The 20,365-nt window shown below is 42.6% G+C and overlaps 1 protein-coding gene across 1 annotated transcript in view; it reads right to left on the reverse strand.

The window, feature by feature from the left end:
- Nucleotides 1-19,873, reverse strand: part of LOC117502114 (SH3 domain-binding protein 5-like) — a 38,443-nt gene extending 18,570 nt beyond the window's left edge. The window contains 2 exon segments of the mRNA XM_034161125.1: nt 10,641-10,703; nt 19,708-19,873. Coding sequence (XP_034017016.1) covers nt 10,641-10,703; nt 19,708-19,830 — 186 coding nt within the window. The 5' untranslated portion in view covers nt 19,831-19,873.
- Between the last annotated feature and the right edge of the window lie 492 nt (nt 19,874-20,365).

Here is a 20,365-nt window from a genome sequence, read left to right on the forward strand (position 1 = left end):
ATTTATTTCCCTTCAATCAATCAATCAATTTTTTTATATAGCGCCAAATCACAACAAACAGTTGCCCCAAGGCGCCTTATATTGCAAGGCAAGGCCATACAACAATTATGTAAAACCCCAACGGTCAAAACGACCCCCTGTGAGCAAGCACTTGGCTACAGTGGGAAGGAAAAACTCCCTTTTAACAGGAAGAAACCTCCAGCAGAACCAGGCTCAGGGAGGGGCAGTCTTCTGCTGGGACTGGTTGGGGCTGAGGGAGAGAACCAAGAAAAAGACATGCTGTGGAGGGGAGCAGAGATCGATCACTAATGATTAAATGCAGAGTGGTGCATACAGAGCAAAAAGAGAAAGAAACAGTGCATCATGGGAACCCCCCAGCAGTCTACGTCTATAGCAGCATAACTAAGGGATGGTTCAGGGTCACCTGATCCAGCCCTAACTATAAGCTTTAGCAAAAAGGAAAGTTTTAAGCCTAATCTTAAAAGTAGAGAGGGTGTCTGTCTCCCTGATCTGAATTGGGAGCTGGTTCCACAGGAGAGGAGCCTGAAAGCTGAAGGCTGTGCCTCCCATTCTACTCTTACAAACCCTAGGAACTACAAGTAAGCCTGCAGTCTGAGAGCGAAGCGCTCTATTGGGGTGATATGGTACTACGAGGTCCCTAAGATAAGATGGGACCTGATTATTCAAAACCTTATAAGTAAGAAGAAGAATTTTAAATTCTATTCTAGAATTAACAGGAAGCCAATGAAGAGAGGCCAATATGGGTGAGATATGCTCTCTCCTTCTAGTCCCCGTCAGTACTCTAGCTGCAGCATTTTGAATTAACTGAAGGCTTTTTAGGGAACTTTTAGGACAACCTGATAATAATGAATTACAATAGTCCAGCCTAGAGGAAATAAATGCATGAATTAGTTTTTCAGCATCACTCTGAGACAAGACCTTTCTGATTTTAGAGATATTGCGTAAATGCAAAAAAGCAGTCCTACATATTTGTTTAATATGCGCTTTGAATGACATATCCTGATCAAAAATGACTCCAAGATTTCTCACAGTATTACTAGAGGTCAGGGTAATGCCATCCAGAGTAAGGATCTGGTTAGACACCATGTTTCTAAGATTTGTGGGGCCAAGTACAATAACTTCAGTTTTATCTGAGTTTAAAAGCAGGAAATTAGAGATCATCCATGTCTTTATGTCTGTAAGACAATCCTGCAGTTTAGCTAATTGGTGTGTGTCCTCTGGCTTCATGGATAGATAAAGCTGGGTATCATCTGCGTAACAATGAAAATTTAAGCAATACCGTCTAATAATACTGCCTAAGGGAAGCATGTATAAAGTAAATAAAATTGGTCCTAGCACAGAACCTTGTGGAACTCCATAATTAACTTTAGTCTGTGAAGAAGATTCCCCATTTACATGAACAAATTGTAATCTATTAGACAAATATGATTCAAACCACCGCAGCGCAGTGCCTTTAATACCTATGGCATGCTCTAATCTCTGTAATAAAATTTTATGGTCAACAGTATCAAAAGCAGCACTGAGGTCTAACAGAACAAGCACAGAGATGAGTCCACTGTCCGAGGCCATAAGAAGATCATTTGTAACCTTCACTAATGCTGTTTCTGTACTATGATGAATTCTAAAACCTGACTGAAACTCTTCAAATAGACCATTCCTCTGCAGATGATCAGTTAGCTGTTTTACAACTACCCTTTCAAGAATTTTTGAGAGAAAAGGAAGGTTGGAGATTGGCCTATAATTAGCTAAGATAGCTGGGTCAAGTGATGGCTTTTTAAGTAATGGTTTAATTACTGCCACCTTAAAAGCCTGTGGTACATAGCCAACTAACAAAGATAGATTGATCATATTTAAGATCGAAGCATTAAATAATGGTAGGGCTTCCTTGAGCAGCCTGGTAGGAATGGGGTCTAATAAACATGTTGATGGTTTGGATGAAGTAACTAATGAGAATAACTCAGACAGAACAATCGGAGAGAAAGAGTCTAACCAAATACCGGCATCACTGAAAGCAGCCAAAGATATCGATACGTCTTTGGGATGGTTATGAGTAATTTTTTCTCTAATAGTTAAAATTGTGTTAGCAAAGAAAGTCATGAAGTCATTACTAGTTAAAGTTAATGGAATACTCAGCTCAATAGAGCTCTGACTCTTTGTCAGCCTGGCTACAGTGCTGAAAAGAAACCTGGGGTTGTTCTTATTTTCTTCAATTAGTGATGAGTAGAAAGATGTCCTAGCTTTACGGAGGGCTTTTTTATAGAGCAACAGACTCTTTTTCCAGGCTAAGTGAAGATCTTCTAAATTAGTGAGACGCCATTTCCTCTCCAACTTACGGGTTATCTGCTTTAAGCTACGAGTTTGTGAGTTATACCACGGAGTCAGACACTTCTGATTTAAAGCTCTCTTTTTCAGAGGAGCTACAGCATCCAAAGTTGTCTTCAATGAGGATGTAAAACTATTGACGAGATACTCTATCTCCCTTACAGAGTTTAGGAAGCTATTCTGCACTGTGTTGGTATATGGCATTAGAGAACATAAAGAAGGAATCATATCCTTAAACCTAGTTACAGCGCTTTCTGAAAGACTTCTAGTGTAATGAAACTTATTCCCCACTGCTGGGTAGTCCATCAGAGTAAATGTAAATGTTATTAAGAAATGATCAGACAGAAGGGAGTTTTCAGGGAATACTGTTAAGTCTTCTATTTCCATACCATAAGTCAGAACAAGATCTAAGATATGATTAAAGTGGTGGGTGGACTCATTTACTTTTTGAGCAAAGCCAATAGAGTCTAATAATAGATTAAATGCAGTGTTGAGGCTGTCATTCTCAGCATCTGTGTGGATGTTAAAATCGCCCACTATAATTATCTTATCTGAGCTAAGCACTAAGTCAGACAAAAGGTCTGAAAATTCACAGAGAAACTCACAGTAACGACCAGGTGGACGATAGATAATAACAAATAAAACTGGTTTTTGGGACTTCCAATTTGGATGGACAAGACTAAGAGACAAGCCTTCAAATGAATTAAAGCTCTGTCTGGGTTTTGGATTAATTAATAAGCTGGAATGGAAGATTGCTGCTAATCCTCCACCCCGGCCCGTGCTACGAGCATTCTGACAGTTAGTGTGACTCGGGGGTGTTGACTCATTTAAACTAACATATTCATCCTGCTGTAACCAGGTTTCTGTTAGGCAGAATAAATCAATATGTTGATCAATTATTATATCATTTACCAACAGGGACTTAGAAGAGAGAGACCTAATGTTTAATAGACCACATTTAACTGTTTTAGTCTGTGGTGCAGTTGAAGGTGCTATATTATTTTTTCTTTTTGAATTTTTATGCTTAAATAGATTTTTGCTGGTTATTGGTAGTCTGGGAGCAGGCACCGTCTCTACGGGGATGGGGTAATGAGGGGATGGCAGGGGGAGAGAAGCTGCAGAGAGGTGTGTAAGACTACAACTCTGCTTCCTGGTCCCAACCCTGGATAGTCACGGTTTGGAGGATTTAAGAAAATTGGCCAGATTTCTAGAAATGAGAGCTGCTCCATCCAAAGTGGGATGGATGCCGTCTCTCCTAACAAGACCAGGTTTTCCCCAGAAGCTTTGCCAATTATCTATGAAGCCCACCTCATTTTTTGGACACCACTCAGACAGCCAGCAATTCAAGGAGAACATGCGGCTAAACATGTCACTCCCGGTCCGATTGGGGAGGGGCCCAGAGAAAACTACAGAGTCCGACATTGTTTTTGCAAAGTTACACACCGATTTAATGTTAATTTTAGTGACCTCCGATTGGCGTAACCGGGTGTCATTACTGCCGACGTGAATTACAATCTTACCAAATTTACGCTTAGCCTTAGCCAGCAGTTTCAAATTTCCTTCAATGTCGCCTGCTCTGGCCCCCGGAAGACAATTGACTATGGTTGCTGGTGTCGCTAACTTCACATTTCTCAAAACAGAGTCGCCAATAACCAGAGTTTGATCCTCGGCGGGTGTGTCGTCGAGTGGGAAAAAACGGTTAGAGATGTGAACGGGTTGGCGGTGTACACGGGGCTTCTGTTTAGGGCTACGCTTCCTCCTCACAGTCACCCAGTCAGCCTGCTTTCCCGGCTGCTCGGGATCTGCCAGGGGGGAACTAACGGCGGCTAAGCTACCTTGGTCCGCACCGACTACAGGGGCCTTGCTAGCTGTAGAATTTTCCACGGTGCGGAGCCGAGTCTCCAATTCGCCCAGCCTGGCCTCCAAAGCTACGAATAAGCTACACTTATTACAAGTACCATTACTGCAAAGGAGGCCGAGGAATAACTAAACATTTCACACCCAGAGCAGAAAAGTGCGGGAGAGACAGGAGAAGCCGCCATGCTAAATCGGCTAAGAGCTAGTAGCTACGCTAAGCTAGCGGATTCCTAAAAACACGCAAAGTGAATAATGTGTAAATAATTTAGAGGTGATTCAGCAGAAGGAGTGCTTTAGTTAAGGCACGTAAAGATTACACTGGGAAACAAATCGTAATCTAGATAACTAGATCAATCTAACTGCGCAGATTAAACAGCTAACAGATACAGAAAAACACCGCTGTGCTCCGGAACAGGAAGTGATACAATACCGCAGTGAGAGCCTTCTGTGCAATAACTGTGTACAACATAAATGTGCGGTTTGTCTGGCGAGGTGAAGGACGGCGCGCTCTCCAGCGCCCAAATGGATCGAAGCCCGACGCTTCTGGACCCAGACTCACCGCCAAACACCCCCCAGGTGGACACAACAAACTGACTCTGTGAAGGATGGAAAAGGTGAGGTAAGTCAACAGCTACAACAAATATCCTTCAAAGGCACACACTATCAACAACACATTCAGGTCTGAATTTAAGCTTTATGTAAATGAGCAGCTTCTCACAACAGGTGGAGGATCATCATTCCGTACGCCACGGCAGTGAGAAGCGAGCTGCACAATTCTCATCAATGTTCAAATATACTGCGTAACAAAATACCAAATTACTGTTAACACTTATTCTGACAATCATCACCTCTGATGTGTGCCGACAGCATGTGTCCCTCACCCGTCCTCCTTCACAGGCACGATATGTCAAACCCAGGCGCGATCCTCAGCGTCTCACAAACGAACGTCACAAGGTCGAGTTCCCGGCAATTCTGCTCGAATCACTCATGGCTTAAATGCAGAACGCCATCTCATTATCTGCTTCAGCTGAAAGTCTTTAAGTTTGCACGTGAGCATCATCCACAGGTGCTGCAAGTCATTAGGACTGCACATGAACATCCTCCACAAGTGCAGCCAATAATGCTGATGAGGGTGAAGGACTCTTCTGCCAGCACCTTCTCCACAGACAAAAAAACCAGTTTGCATACCACCTGGAGAGCAAAGAAAAGAAAACAACACCAAAATGTCCAGCCAAACCCCCCAATACACAACAGTACCCCCCCATCAACGGGAAGCCTCCCGGCGACCGAACAGACCAGGCCCGAGAACAGCACCTCCCTCCAGGGTCCTCGTCAGGAAGCAGACGGCGTAACGCTCCCAAGGTCCACCGCAGACAGCAGGACAGGGCACCGCGGCTGGAAGGCCGGCTGGCATCAACAAAAAACCCCAAAAAGTCCCATATACAACCCAACATACAAGAAAAAACACAAAACCCACCCAAACCCTCCCCAGGGGACCGTTCCATCCAACCCCGGGAAGAAAAGAAAAACACCCAAATCCAACAACCCAACACAGCCCCAACAACACAATACAAACATAAATTCACAAAGAAAAATAACAAACAACCCCCCCAGAACGACTTGCAGAGCCCAACACCCCCCAGAAGACCTTTACCGCCAGTTCCAGGAGTAACAGCCAAAGCCGGAATCCCACAGAGGTCCCCAGGTGTTCATGGAGCAACAGCGCCCCCCAGAGGACCGTACCATCAACCCCAGGAGGCACCCTCCCCACAACCCAGGAACCCCAGACCCGGCCACACTTGGCTAGTCGGCCCCACAATCAATTCCCCCCCAGAGGACCGTCCCATCAACCCTGGAGGTGGAACCTGGAAGGAAACATAAAAGAAACCAAAAATCCAACCCCCGGCGGACTTCATTAAACCACCCCGGGGGCAAATAAAACAACCGGCAAACCCTGTTACCCCCCCCCCCCCAGCACACCGAAAGACCACAGATCACTCCCAGAGCCTATCGTCAGCCCAATTTTGGCGAACGGCACAAAACTACTAAGCTGGGGAAGGAAACAGGAAAAACTAACCCGGTCCCATCCCCGAAGCGCAGCGGAAAACCGGAAAGACGTCCGGTGCCCCAACCCGACCATACCACCAGCCTATCGGGAGGGGTGGAACTACCGAAATGGCGAACGGCAACAGATCGGCCCACCACTCCGACTGAGGTATGTTCCCGCTGCACCACACCCCGGTAACACCAATGATGAACGGTCAAAGGCCCACCAGGGCTGGAGAGGAACAGGGCCCTAACCAAACCCAAAAAAACGCCCCTGACAACCCCCCCCCTTGGTGCAGAGGTCTTCTGAGAAACGCTCAGCGTGACCAATCTGCACCACCCCACAACCCAAAAGACAAAACAGTCTCAGAGCAATGTGAGGTTGGGGTTAGGGAAGCAGGGAAATAAAAAACAACAAAACAAAACGACCCAATCCTCAAACAGAAAATACCTAAGTCCAAATAATGAAAACAAACGATTACCTGAGTCCAGCCGAGCTCCGAACCGCCAGTCGTTCACTCCACCAGAACCGCCTCTAAATCCCCGAACAATTTATAACCCCTTACATGAAAACAAAAACAGCCCAAATAACTAAACAACCAAAGGGTTTTTTTTTTTTGTGTGTGTGTCCATTATTATGCCTGTCTAAGAACATCTGGAGATACGTCATTGTTATCTTTCTTGACGCTTATGTGACCGGGGCAATATGGCAGCTTCAGCTCGTCCGAGCTGCATGGGCTCATCCGCAAGAGGAGCCAGAGGTCCCGTCGGAGGAGTCTCAGTGGGGCGAAGAAGAGGCAGCCCTGATCTGTGTCGGGGAAAGCCCCGAGGCGAAAAGACCCGCTCTGATGTCCGCCCTCTCTCGCGTCCACGCTCCTTTATCCGATCATCTAGACGAATAGCCAAAGATATTAGCTCATCTAAATCTTTTGGTTCGTCACAGACTGCTAGCTCGTCTTTTAATGAATCGTTCAAACCATCCACAAACACTCCTCTCAAAGCTGCGGCATTCCAACCGGACTGAGCAGAAAAAATTTGGAAATCCACGGAATAATCCGCCGCACTCCGCCTCCCCTTGGGTGACAGAGTTATCTGCACTGGTATCGATAGTGCCGCAGCTGGAGCAGCAGGAAGCAGAACGGCTTGCGCTGCAAGCTCCGTAATGCGAGCATCTGTTTGTTTAATTTGATCTGCGAGAGGCCGTAATTGCTCCCATATCTTCTCCAAGTATTCTTGAACTCTTTCAGCAAAAGGAACCGCTTCTGCCGCTGGGTCCATTTTGGAATGGCCGGGAACTACTGTTATGTGCAGACGCGAGTTGAGGAGCACGACCAGCGTCTGACTGAAACCAGCGCTAAAATAACCAGAAAGCGGTTCCAAAAACAAAATATTTATTTCCCTTCTGTGCAATAACTGTGTACAACATAAATGTGCGGTTTGTCTGGCGAGGTGAAGGACGGCGCGCTCTCCAGCGCCCAAATGGATCGAAGCCTGACGCTTCTGGACCCAGACTCACCGCCGAACACCCCCCAGGTGGATACAACAAACTGACTCTGTGAAGGATGGAAAAGGTGAGGTAAGTCAACAGCTACAACAAATATCCTTCAAAGGCACACACTATCAGCAACACATTCAGGTCTGAATTTAAGCTTTATGTAAATGAGCAGCTTCTCACAACAGGTGGAGGATCATCATTCCGTACGCCACGGCAGTGAGAAGCGAGCTGCACAAATCTCATCAATGTTCAAATATACTGCGTAACAAAATACCAAATTACTGTTAACACTTATTTAGACAATCATCACCTCTGATGTGTGCTGACAGCATGTGTCCCTCACCCGTCCTCCTTCACAGGCACGATGTGTCAAACCCAGGCGCGGTCCTCAGCGTCTCACAAACGAACGTCACAAGGTCGAGTTCCCGGCAATTCTGCTCGAATCACTCATGGCTTAAATGCAGAACGCCATCTCATTATCTGCTTCAGCTGAAAGTCTTTAAGTTTGCACGTGAGCATCATCCACAGGTGCTGCAAGTCATTAGGCCTGCACGTGAACATCCTCCACAAGTGCAGCCAATAATGCTGATGAGGGTGAAGGACTCTTCTGCCAGCACCTTCTCCACAGACAAAAAAACCAGTTTGCATACCACCTGGAGAGCAAAGAAAAGAAAACAACACCAAAATGTCCAGCCAAACCCCCCAACACACAACATTTATGACTCGTGACTGCAGGTGCACAGAAACCTTCACAGAGCTGCAGCTTTTACAGCGACTACATCAAAATGAACAATTATCACTTAAAAAAAAGTCATCATAAGACGACATCACATTTATATCAACTTTGAAATTAATCTGTGCCTCCATTCTTAGCATTATCAGTGACATTCCACTGAAGCGCACACTGGGATGCTTCTACTTGTGATGTCACTTGTCGGAAACACACGAGTACTTTATTTTCAGACGTCTCCATAGCTGTTTGTTGCGAATGCCGTATACTTTGAAACCGGTCACGGAAGTGCAGAAAGTAGTCCCCGTGGATCACTGGATGGTCACTAACAACCTAAATCTTAATTGTTATGATTTTGGTGCGACATGTCCTTTAAAAGTCCTTATGTTAAGTAACAGCACACACTGTGATGTGCACATGTGCTGCAGTTCCTGTCTGTTGGTAAACTCGCTCCAGGTAAACACTGTGCTAAAAATTGAGATCTACCACGCCAATTCCAATGAAGTTGACACGTTGTGTAAAATGTAAATAAAAACAGAATACAATGATTTGCAAATCCTCTTCAACCTATATTCAATTGAATAAACCACAAAAACAAGATATTTAATGTTCAAACTGAGAAACTTTGTTGTTTTTGTGCAAATATTTGCTCATTTTGAAATGGATGCCTGCAACACGTTTCAAAAAACCTGGGACGGTGGTATGTTTACCACTGTGTTACATCACCTTTCCTTCTAACAACACTCAATAAGCGTTTGGGAACTGAGGACACTAACTGTTGAAGCTTTGTAGGTGGAATTCTTTCCCATTCTTGCTTGATGTACGACTTCAGTTGTTCAACAGTCTGGGGTCTCTGTTGTCGTATTTTGTGCTTCATAATGCGCCACACATTTTCAATGGGCGGCAGGTCTGGAATGCAGGCAGACCAGTCTAGTACCTGCACTCTTTTACTACGAAGCCACACTGTTGTAACACTTGCAGAATGTGGCTTGACACTGTCTTGCTAAAAATAAGCAGGGACGTGGATGTCAGCATGTGTTGCTCCAAAACCTGGATGTACCTTTCAGCATTAATGGTGTCATCACAGATGTGTAAGTTGCCCATGTCATGGGCACTAACACCCCCCCATACCATTACAGATACTGGCTTTTGAACTTTGTGCTGGTAGCAATCTGGATGGTCTTTTTTCTCTTTTGTCCAGAGGACATGACATCCACGATTTCCAAAAACAATATGAAATATGGACTCATCAGACCGCAGCACACTTTCCACCTGTCCATTTCAAATGAACTCAGGCCCAGAGAAGGTGGTGGCGTTTCTGGATGTTGTTGATGTATGGCGTTCGCTTTGCATGGTAGAGTTTTAACTTGATGTAGCGATGTAGCGATAAACTGTGTTAACTGACAATGGTTTTCTGAAGTGTTCCTGAGCCCACGCGGTAAGATCCTTTACACAATGATGTCCATTTTTAATGCAGTGCCGCCTGAGGGATCGAAGGTCATGGGTATTTAATGTTGGTTTTTGGCCTTACTGCTTACGTGGAGAAAGTTCTCCAGATTCTCTGAATGTTCTGATTATATTATGGACTGTAGATGATGGAATCCCTAAATTCCTTGCAATTGAACGTTGAGAAACATTGTTCTTAAACTGTTGGACTATTTTTTTCACGCAATTGTTCACAAAGTGGTGATCCTCACCCCATCTTTGCTTGTGAATGGCTGAGCCTTTAGGGGATGCTGCTTTTATACCCAATCATGACTCTCACAATTAGTGTCCTCAGTTCCCAAACACTTATTGAGTGTTGTTAGAAGGAAAGGTGATGTAACACAGTGATAAAGATACCATTGTCGCAGCTTTTTTGAATCATGTTGCAGGCATCCATTTCAAAATGAGCAAATATTTGCACAAAAACAAAGTTTATCAGTTTAAACATTAAATATCTTGTCTTTGTGGTGTATTCAATTGAATAGATGAAGACAATTTGCAAATCACTGTATACTGTTTTATTTACATTTTACACAGCATCCCAACTTCATTGGAATTGGGGTTGCACAAAAAACATAAAATGATGTGACTTACAGTACTCCAGTGCAAGTTATATACAGTTTATTTCCTCTTTACATTTTTAAGATCTGGGACTTGCAGAAAAAAAAACACCACGGTACTCACATCCAGCTGGAGTTCCAGCCTGTTGATGTCAAGGCTGGCCTGATTCAGTTGCTCCAGCTCCTCCTAACCACAAACAGGACAGATTAACTGTACTGCAGCCAGAATGGGATTGTTTGAAGACTATCACTGTATAAGAACATCAATAGCTGGAGACATTTCAAATCAAATCAATTTTATTTATATAGCGCCAAATCACAACAAACAGTTGCCCCAAGGCGCCTTATATTGTAAGGCAAGGCCATACAATAATTACGGAAAAATCCCAACGGTCAAAACGACCCCCTGTGAGCAAGCACTTGGCAACAGTGGGAAGGAAAAACTCCCTTTTAACAGGAAGAAGCCTCCAGCAGAACCAGGCTCAGGGAGGGGCAGTCTTCTGCTGGGACTGGTTGGGGCTGAGGGAGAGAACCAGGAAAAAGACATGCTGTGGAGGGGAGCAGAGATCAATCACTAATGATTAAATGCAGAGTGGTGCATACAGAGCAAAAAGAGAAAGAAACACTCAGTGCATCATGGGAACCCCCCAGCAGTCTAAGTCTATAGCAAGCACTTGGCAACAGTGGGAAGGAAAAACTATCTTTTAACAGGAAGAAACATTTGCACAAACCACAACATAAAATGTTTTTATGAGTTAAAGTACAGGCTGTAGAACAGGGAACTTTAGAGGGCACATAGGGCTTTAGTGCTTGAGTCACTGGAACAGTTTTCCTGAGAATATAAAAGAAGCTGCAGAGAGGGACAATATTAATTCTCCCAACTGAATATGATCACATCAGGGCCAATGTGGTAGGGCATTATTATTGTTTGCCTTATTTTTAAAGAGATTTGCAGTCAGTTGTTGTTGTGGTTGGTCTCTTAACTGGTGTAGCCAGTGTTTACAACCTGGCTGGACAAACTAAGTAGCAAATAGGGATGGGGCTGATCCAATCCAACATCGGAGTCGGTTTCCAATACCAACGTAATTCACAGATCAGTTTTCCCATCCAGGAAGGCTCTGTGAACCATCTCTACAAGTGCTGCTTTTCTGCTCTGCTCACTGTAGTGTGCAGGGAGGGGAGTTTCTGAACTGAGGGGTGTCTCTCACTGAGACGAGGAGTACTGTAATGTGAGACGCCTCCTTTCAAGAGCTCTCTCCCGTAGTTAGCAGCCAGCTAACAGACCGGTATTGATGAGTACTGCCGCTGACATGTCCGCTGAACACCGCAAAGCCAAGAGAGTAAACTGCAATGTTTGCAAAGCCGTTGTACCGAGAGGCAGACGCTGCGTCGCGACCTGAATCAAGCATCTGAATAAGCACCGCATTAAATAATGCAAAGATTTTTTAACCGGGAGTAGAAAGACAAAATGAGCCAGGATACGATGATTTACCCAGACTGACTCCAAATATGAGTAAATTAAGTACTTTTATTTATTCTTTGGTGGTTTCTTGTTGCGTTTTGGAAATGAGGAAATGTGCTCTGTCCTGAAAACGGTTCATGTTCTCGGAGTGGGTGTGCCATCTGGTGTTCAAGAGATGAAACTTCAGCTACTGACGCAACAATAAATAAAAGTACTTAATTCTTTCACCAAAACATCAAATCCTGGTACGCATTTTAGATGTACCTTCTGGCTAATTGTAGCTGAACTTTCAGGTCTTGTTTTTAATAAAATCATTCTCTATACCACTTCATCATGAAACTGTATAACTGGGGATACAAAATATCCTCATATAAAAAAAAACAATGATAATAATAATAATATTAAAGCAAACAGAGCTCTGGTATCAGAATAGTATCGGTATTGGCAGATAACCAAATTCAGGTATCGAGATTGGCTCGGAAGTGAAAAAATGTGTATTAGTGTAACCCCAGTAACAAATAAATACATTCCTTGCAACACAATGACATCTCACTGATTTTACTTCACCTGTAGTGGCACGCAGTAAACACAGAGAATATTGTTGTGCTGTCCGATGCTGCTTCCTCCATGACAGGGCATCATAACCCTACATACGAGGTCTATTAGACAATAAACCGACCCTTTTATTTATTTATTTATTTTTAACTATATGGATTTGAATGACGTGCGATTAATCACCAATCATGCTTGAACCCTCGTGAACATGCGTGAGTTTTTTCCACGCATGTCGGTGACATCATTTCCCTGTGGGCAGGCCTTGAGTGAGATGTGGTCCCGCCCTCTCGGCTGAATTCCTTTGTTTCACACGCTGCTCGAGACGGCGCGCGTTGCTTTATCAAAAATTTTTCTGGACCTGTGAGGAATATCCAAGTGGACACTATTCGAGAAATTAAGGTGGTTTTCGGTGAAAAGTTTAACGGCTGATGAGAGATTATGGGGTGTTTCTGTCGGTGTAAGGACGTCCCACGGAGCGGGACGTCGTGCAGGACTTCCAGGCGCCGTCGTCGGCCTGTTTCGACCTGAAAACATCCTAATTTAAGGCTTAATTCACCCAGGATGTCGTGAGAGAACAGAGAAGATTCAGAAGAGGCCGGCATGAGGACTTTATGTGGACATTCCACTGTTTAAGGCCATTTTTTAATGAAAGACGTGCGTGACGACTCGGCGAATCCGTGTGCGACGCGACAGGAAAAACACCTCCGTGTTGAAAACCATTTGTAAAATTCAGGCGGCTTTTGATGGCTTTCAACAAGTGAGTAACTGAGAAATTGTTTAACAGCTTGGGCATGTTCCAACTTGCCCGTTAAGGTTTCCAACGGAGGTGTTTTTCCTGTCGCGACCCCCCACGGTTGGGTCCGGCCCGACATGCGACTCTGCCCACACGTTCTTTCATTACAAAATGTCCGTTAACAATGGAATGTCCGAATAAACTCCTCATGCCGACTTCTTCTGAAAGTTCTCTGTTCTCTGACGACTTACTGGGTCAACAGAGCCTGAAATGTGGAAGTTTTCAACTTGAAACGGCGAGACGCTGCCGCCTCGAAGCGCAAATCGCCATCAGGCGCCGTGGGCCGTCCTTAAAGCGACACTACCAGACCAAAATCTCTCATCAGCCGTTAAAATTTTTACCGAAAACCAGCTGAATTTATCGAATGGTGTCCACTCAGTTGTGCCTTACAGTTTTGAAAAAATTTTTATCAAACAAAGCAGCAGTCTCTGAGCCATTCCTAAACAATGAAAAAAAAAAAAAAAAATCAACGAGAGGGTGGGCGACTCCTCACTCAAAGACTGCCCACAGGCGAATGACGTAACCGACAGGCGTGAAAAAACTCTTGCATGCCCACGAGGGTTCAAGCATGTCTGATGTAATCACACGTGATTCAAATCCATATGGTTTTTGAAAAAAATAATAAGGTCGGATACTTTTCTAATAGACCTCGTATTTCAAAGTTCCACAAGACTGACATTAAGCATCTGGTTGCCATAGTCATCTTTGGAATGTGCAGACGGTAAAGTGTCTGATTTTTCATACTGTATGCAGTATGAAGAAATGTTTATATATCGTTATGTGCAGTTTGGAAGTTTATTCATATCTGATTATTTTGAAGAGTTTCATGAGTGTGTGTTCAGTGTTGTAAAAGTATTGACCCTCTTCGGCTTTTACATATTTTAATTTGTTTATGCCATTGACAACACAAAATGTAATTCAGACTTCTCTATATGAAAATTTCTAAAATAATCCTCCTTAAACTCAAACTGAAAGCAAATCTCTACAACTTGAAGTAAATTAAATAAAAATATCAAAGCCAAGATGATGGGATGAATAAGTAATGGCCCCCTTAACCGAGTCTGCTCAACACACATAAATCACCAGTTTCATTGGCATTTTTCTTCAGATACATCAGGGGATGGATACATGTACATTTCTAAGTCATTCATATGTCTTGGACCTTATTTACAACCCCAATTCCAATGAAGTTAGGATGCTGTGTAAAATGCAAATAAAAACAGAATACAATGATTTGCAAATCCTCTTCAACCTATGTTCAATTGAATACACCACAAAGACAAGATATTTAATGTTCAAACTGATAAACTTTATTGTTTTAGTGCAAATATTTAATCATTTTAAAATGGATGCCTGCAACACGTTTCAAAAAAGCTGGGACAGTGGTATGTTTACCACTGCGTTACATCACCTTTCCTTCTAACAACACTCAATAATACTCAATACTCAGCTTTCAGGCTCCTCTCCTGTGGAACCAGCTCCCAATTCAGATCTGGGAGACAGACACCCTCTCTACTTTTAAGATTAGGCTTAAAACTTTCCTTTTTGCTAAAGCTTATAGTTAGGGCTGGATCAGGTGACCTTGAACCATCCCTTAGTTATGCTGCTATAGACTTAGACTGCTGGGGGGTTCCCATGATGCACTGAGTGTTTCTTTCTCTTTTTGCTCTGTATGCACCACTCTGCATTTAATCATTAGTGATTGATCTCTGCTCCCCTCCACAGCATGTCTTTTTCCTGGTTCTCTCCCTCAGCCCCAACCAGTCACAGCAGAAGACTGCCCCTCCCTGAGCCTGGTTCTGCTGGAGGTTTCTTCCTGTTAAAAGGGAGTTTTTCCTTCCCACTGTCGCCAAGTGCTTGCTCACAGGGGGTCGTTTTGACCGTTGGGGTTTTTCCGTAATTATTGTATGGCCTTGCCTTACAATATAAAGCGCCTTGGGGCAACTGTTTGTTGTGATTTGGCGCTATATAAATAAAATTGATTTGATTTGAATAAGTGTTTGGGAACTGAGGACACTAATTGTTGAAGCTTTGTAGGTGGAATTCTTTCCCATTCTTGCTTGATGTACAACTTCAGTTGTTCAAAAGTTCAGGGTCTCCGTTGTTATATTTTGCGCTTCATAATGCGCCACACATTTTCAATGTTCGACAGGTCTGGACTGCAGGCAGGCCAGTCTAGTACCCGCACTCTTGTACTACGAAGCCACGCTGTTGTAACACGTGCAGAATGTGGCTTGGCATTGTCTTGCTGAAATAAGTAGGGACGTCCCTGAAAAAGACGTTGCTTGGATGGCAGCATGTGTTGCTCCAAAAACCTGGATGTACCTTTCAGCATTGATGGTGCCATCACAGATGTGTAAGTTGCCCATGCCATGGGCACTAACACACCCCCATACATCACAGATGCTGACTTTAGAACTTTGCCGCTGGTAATAATCTGGATGGTCTTTTTCCTCTTTTGTCCAGAGGACATGACATCCATGATTTCCAAAAACTATTTGAAATGTGGCCTCATCAGACCACAGCACACTTTTTGAATTTGCGTCTGTCCATTTGAAATGAGCTCGGCCTCAAAGAAGGCGGCGGCGTTTCTGGATGTTGTTGATATATGGCTTTCGCTTTGCATGGTAGAGTTTTAATTTGCACTTGTAGATGCAGCGACGGACTGTGTAAACTGACAATGGTTTTCAAAGTGTTCCTCAGCCCACGTGCTAAAATCCTTTACAGAATGATGTCTGTTTGTAATGCAGTGCCGTCTGAGGGATCGAAGGTCACGGGCATTCAGCGTTGGTTTTCGGCCTTACCGCTTACGTGTAGAAAGTTCTCAAGATTCTCTGAATCTTCTGATTATATTATGGACTGTAGATGATGGAATCCCAATCATGACACTCACCTGTTTCCAATTAACCTGTTCACCTGTGGAATGTTCCAAACAGGTGTTCTTTGAGCATTCATCAACTTTCCCAGTCTTTTGTTGCCCTGTCCCAGCTTTTTTGAAACATGTTGCAGGCATCCATTTCAAAATGAACAAATATTTGTACAAAAACAATAAGGTTTATCAGTTTGAACATTAAATACGTATCTAGGTTGATTTGCAAATCATTGTATTCTGTTTTTATTTACATTTTACACAACGTCCCAACTTCATTGGAATTGGGGTTGTACGTAAAGTCTGAAGAAATACAAATTATGGTACTCTATGGTAAATCTGTGTTAAGTAGACACAGACGTATGACTACTGGACTGGCGTGACTGCAGTCCTGACTTGTCCCCAATAGAGAATGTGTAATGAACTTTGAAACAAAAAAAAGGCAACAATGACCACCCGTACTGTTGCACAACTTAAGACGTGCTTGCAGGAAGAAAGGTATACAAATAATGAATGTCTGTGAGTGCAAAGGTACGAATATTTGCACAAGTTAAATGAAACATTCTATCTTTCAATGCTTGTAGAAACAATTCATTATTTGATTTATATGACACCTGAATAGATCCAGATCACATCATTTGTGTGTGCTACTGCACAAGACTTCAGCAAGGGCAGGTGCATTTTGCGGCAGCGGCATCTTGTCTCAGCACTTCCTGTGGCATCTGCGTGTGTCGCGGCAGCTGCTGCGACAGCCGCGGCAGCTGCCGCTCTTTCGTTGGCATCTTTATGTGCCTGCCGTGTGTGTCACGGTAGCTGCCGCGGCTGCTGCGACTGCTGCTGTTTCGCTGGCATCTTTATGTGCCGGCGCACAGTTGATTTATTTATTTCAGACGTGTACATGTAAAAGCATAAGCAGACCAGAGATGAAAAAATAAAAATACATAATGCGTTGATTTATTTATTTCAGACGTGTACCACAGATAGTAAATCCCTTCGGCTGCTCCCTTGTTTGCACTCGGGGTCGCCACAGCAAATCCAAGGTGGATCTGCATGTTGAATTGGCACAGGTTTTACGCCGGATGCCCTTCCTGACGCAACTCCACATTACATGGAGAAATGTGGCAGGGGTGGGATTTGAACCCGGAACCTTCTGCACTGAAACCAAGCGCATTAACCACTTGGCCACCACAGATGAAAAAATAAAAATACATGCTTTCAAAATCGTTCGTCATAACAAGTGAATGACAAGCACATATTGGTGTTTTCAGTTGATTTATTTCAGACGTGTACATGTAAAAGCATAAGCAGACCAGAGATGAAAAATATAAATACAAGTATCAAAAAATGCTGGCATCTGTATACTGTCGGGACAGCTGCTGCTGTTTTTGTATTTCTCGCAGCACTTCCGGCGGCATCTTAATGTGCCGGGGCACATGCTGGTGTTGTATTTACCTGCGGTGGCATCTGGTATTCAAGGTATTTATAGTACATCTGTTACTTTATTTATTCATTTTTCCAACAATTTGCACATAGTATAACTGTTTATCAGTACATTTGTTATTTTATTTTTGCTCATCTTTGTTTTTGTAAGGAGACATTGGCAACAAAATTTTGTTCTGTTTTCTACCTTCACAAGGTGGAATGACAATAAACAAATCTTGAATCATGACTGGACTAACTGAGATTTTTTCCTTACAATGTATTCAGTGATGTAAAGTCAGTAGTAAATAACTGTAAAATTCTGAGGTCAACAGATAGAATGATCATTGAGCAGAAAAAAGGGTGAATAAAGTAGCGGCATCACATTTCATTATTTCAGAGTAGTCCTTTGTAGTTAAAAACAGGCAAAATAATGAAGACCTAGCTTTGTATAATCTATATAAACATATATGTGTCTATTTATAGCCTCATAATGACTGCTCATAAAAGGCAGCTGTCAAGCTGCCACAGTGAGTTGGTGGCAGGTCACGTGAACTGCCACATCAGGACAGTTATTCACTTGTAGTTAGGTGAAATAATAATAAAATTGGATGAAATAATGAAGATTGCATAATGTGCATATATATATATATATATATATATATATATATATATATATATATATATATATATATATATATATATATATAAAATGATGCCACCGGAAGTGCTGCAAGAAATACTGAAAACAATGGCATCTCCCATTTACTAACAAAACACAGTAACTGTTTACTATCTATCTATCCACCCATCCATCTATCTACAACTTATTAAATAATAATTATTACAATGCAACATAAGTTTGTTTATGCATGTTAACAATTACAATATATGGAACAGAAAAGCTGTTAACTGCCTGTTTTGAAGATAAAATCTGTGCAATTATTGCTGTCAATTCAACACTATTGTTTTTCTTTTTTTTTGTCGTCATTTTACAGGATTTCCATGTTGCACACTTTTTTTTATAGTGTTGTATCGCTGGTTAGATCTGATTTTTACTTAACTTTAATGAACGAGTTTGAAGATTTTTTAAAACTTGTATTTTTATTTTTTTAGCTATGATCTGTTAAAGTATTTACATGTACAAGTCTGACATAAATAATTAAATGAATAAATAAAACAGAAAACGCCAGCATGTGCCCCGGCACATTAAGATGCCACCGGACGCGCTGCGAGAAATACAAAAACAGCAGCAGCTGCCGCGACAGTATACTGATGCCAGCATTTTTAAATACTTGTATTTATATTTTTCATGGTCAAATCAACTGAAAATGACTGACATGACACTGACATGTGGTCGTCATTCACTTGTTATGAACAAACGATTAAAAAAGCATTTTTAAATACTTGTATTTTAATTTTTTTTTTTTATCTCTGGTCTGCTCATGCTTTTAAATGTACACGCCTGAAATAAATAAATCAACTGAAAACACAGGTAAACAGGTAAATAAAACACCAGCATGTGCGCCGGCACATAAAGATGCCAATGAAACAGCAGCAGCTGCCGCGACACACGCAGATGCCACAGGAAGTGCTGAGACAAGATGCCGCTGCCGCAAAATGCACCTGCTGTCTCTCCAAGACTTCTAGAAGTGTACAGCATCATGGTGCAAAACCAGAAGTACTGCTCAAATTGTTTTATGCAGTTTATAAAAATTACACCCTAACCTCAAGCCTTACTCTGACCCTAAACAATTTAAAATATTGACGCAAATATTGGCAGTCAGATTGGAAAGTGTAACAACAACAATAATAGTAATAATAATAATCCCACTTTGCCCAGGTTTGCAAAACGTGCAGAACATTTTACACGAAAAATTTCTTGGGTTGTCAAAAATTGAATAGTTTTTGTGACAACAGAAATACTGAATTTTATGATAAAATACTTTGACTCGGGAAAATATGCAGTAAATGTGTTCTATAATTAAAGGGTGTTTTTTTTTTAAGATTTGAGACGACCAAGCAAATTCCGTGTATGATGTGAAAAAAATGTCCTAAATAAACAGAATAATAATCGTGTTAACTTGTCATGCCTGAATTCTTGGGTCCAATTCTTCCTCGAATTTTCGGTCCTTTTCGTCGCCGAGCGCAGGTTGATCTGCACTGAGATCGTCTCCACCATCCTCCGTGTGCTCTTCTCCTCCGTGTTTTAACATTTCGCAATCAGCTCCTCCGCCCTTTGCCTCGTTCCACCAGGTCTACTCCGTGACACAGGCCGGATTTGCGCATCGTGCGCCAGTGACATGATCACGCGAGATCCCGGGCTCCAATCGCGGCCTATCGCCTGGCTTGCCAGCTCCCGGAGATAGCCGAAGGTCGACGAGTGTGCACGAAGACGGACAGAAGCAGCAGCTTGACGCTGTTAATACATTTTTTTTGCATCACAATTCTTATGCACTTAAATCTTTAGTGTAAATTGTTTATTATTATTATAATTATTATTATTATTATTATGGTCGCAGGCTTTAAAAATTAAACTTTAAATGTAATATTTTGTGATGTCAGAAATACATTATTAGGCATGGAAAACATTCTTTTACCTTCAAGATTTCAATTTCATCCCACTTCCTAAATCTGTAAAAATCTACATCTGTGCATAATGAAAACATCCCACACAGACTGATGCAGTGGCGGCCCAGAAAATTTTTGTTGGGGGAGCTGAGGGGGGCATGGGGTAAAAGTTGGGGGGGC

Source organism: Thalassophryne amazonica, chromosome 20 (assembly GCF_902500255.1).
Source record: "Thalassophryne amazonica chromosome 20, fThaAma1.1, whole genome shotgun sequence".
Lineage (NCBI taxonomy): Eukaryota > Metazoa > Chordata > Actinopteri > Batrachoidiformes > Batrachoididae > Thalassophryne > Thalassophryne amazonica.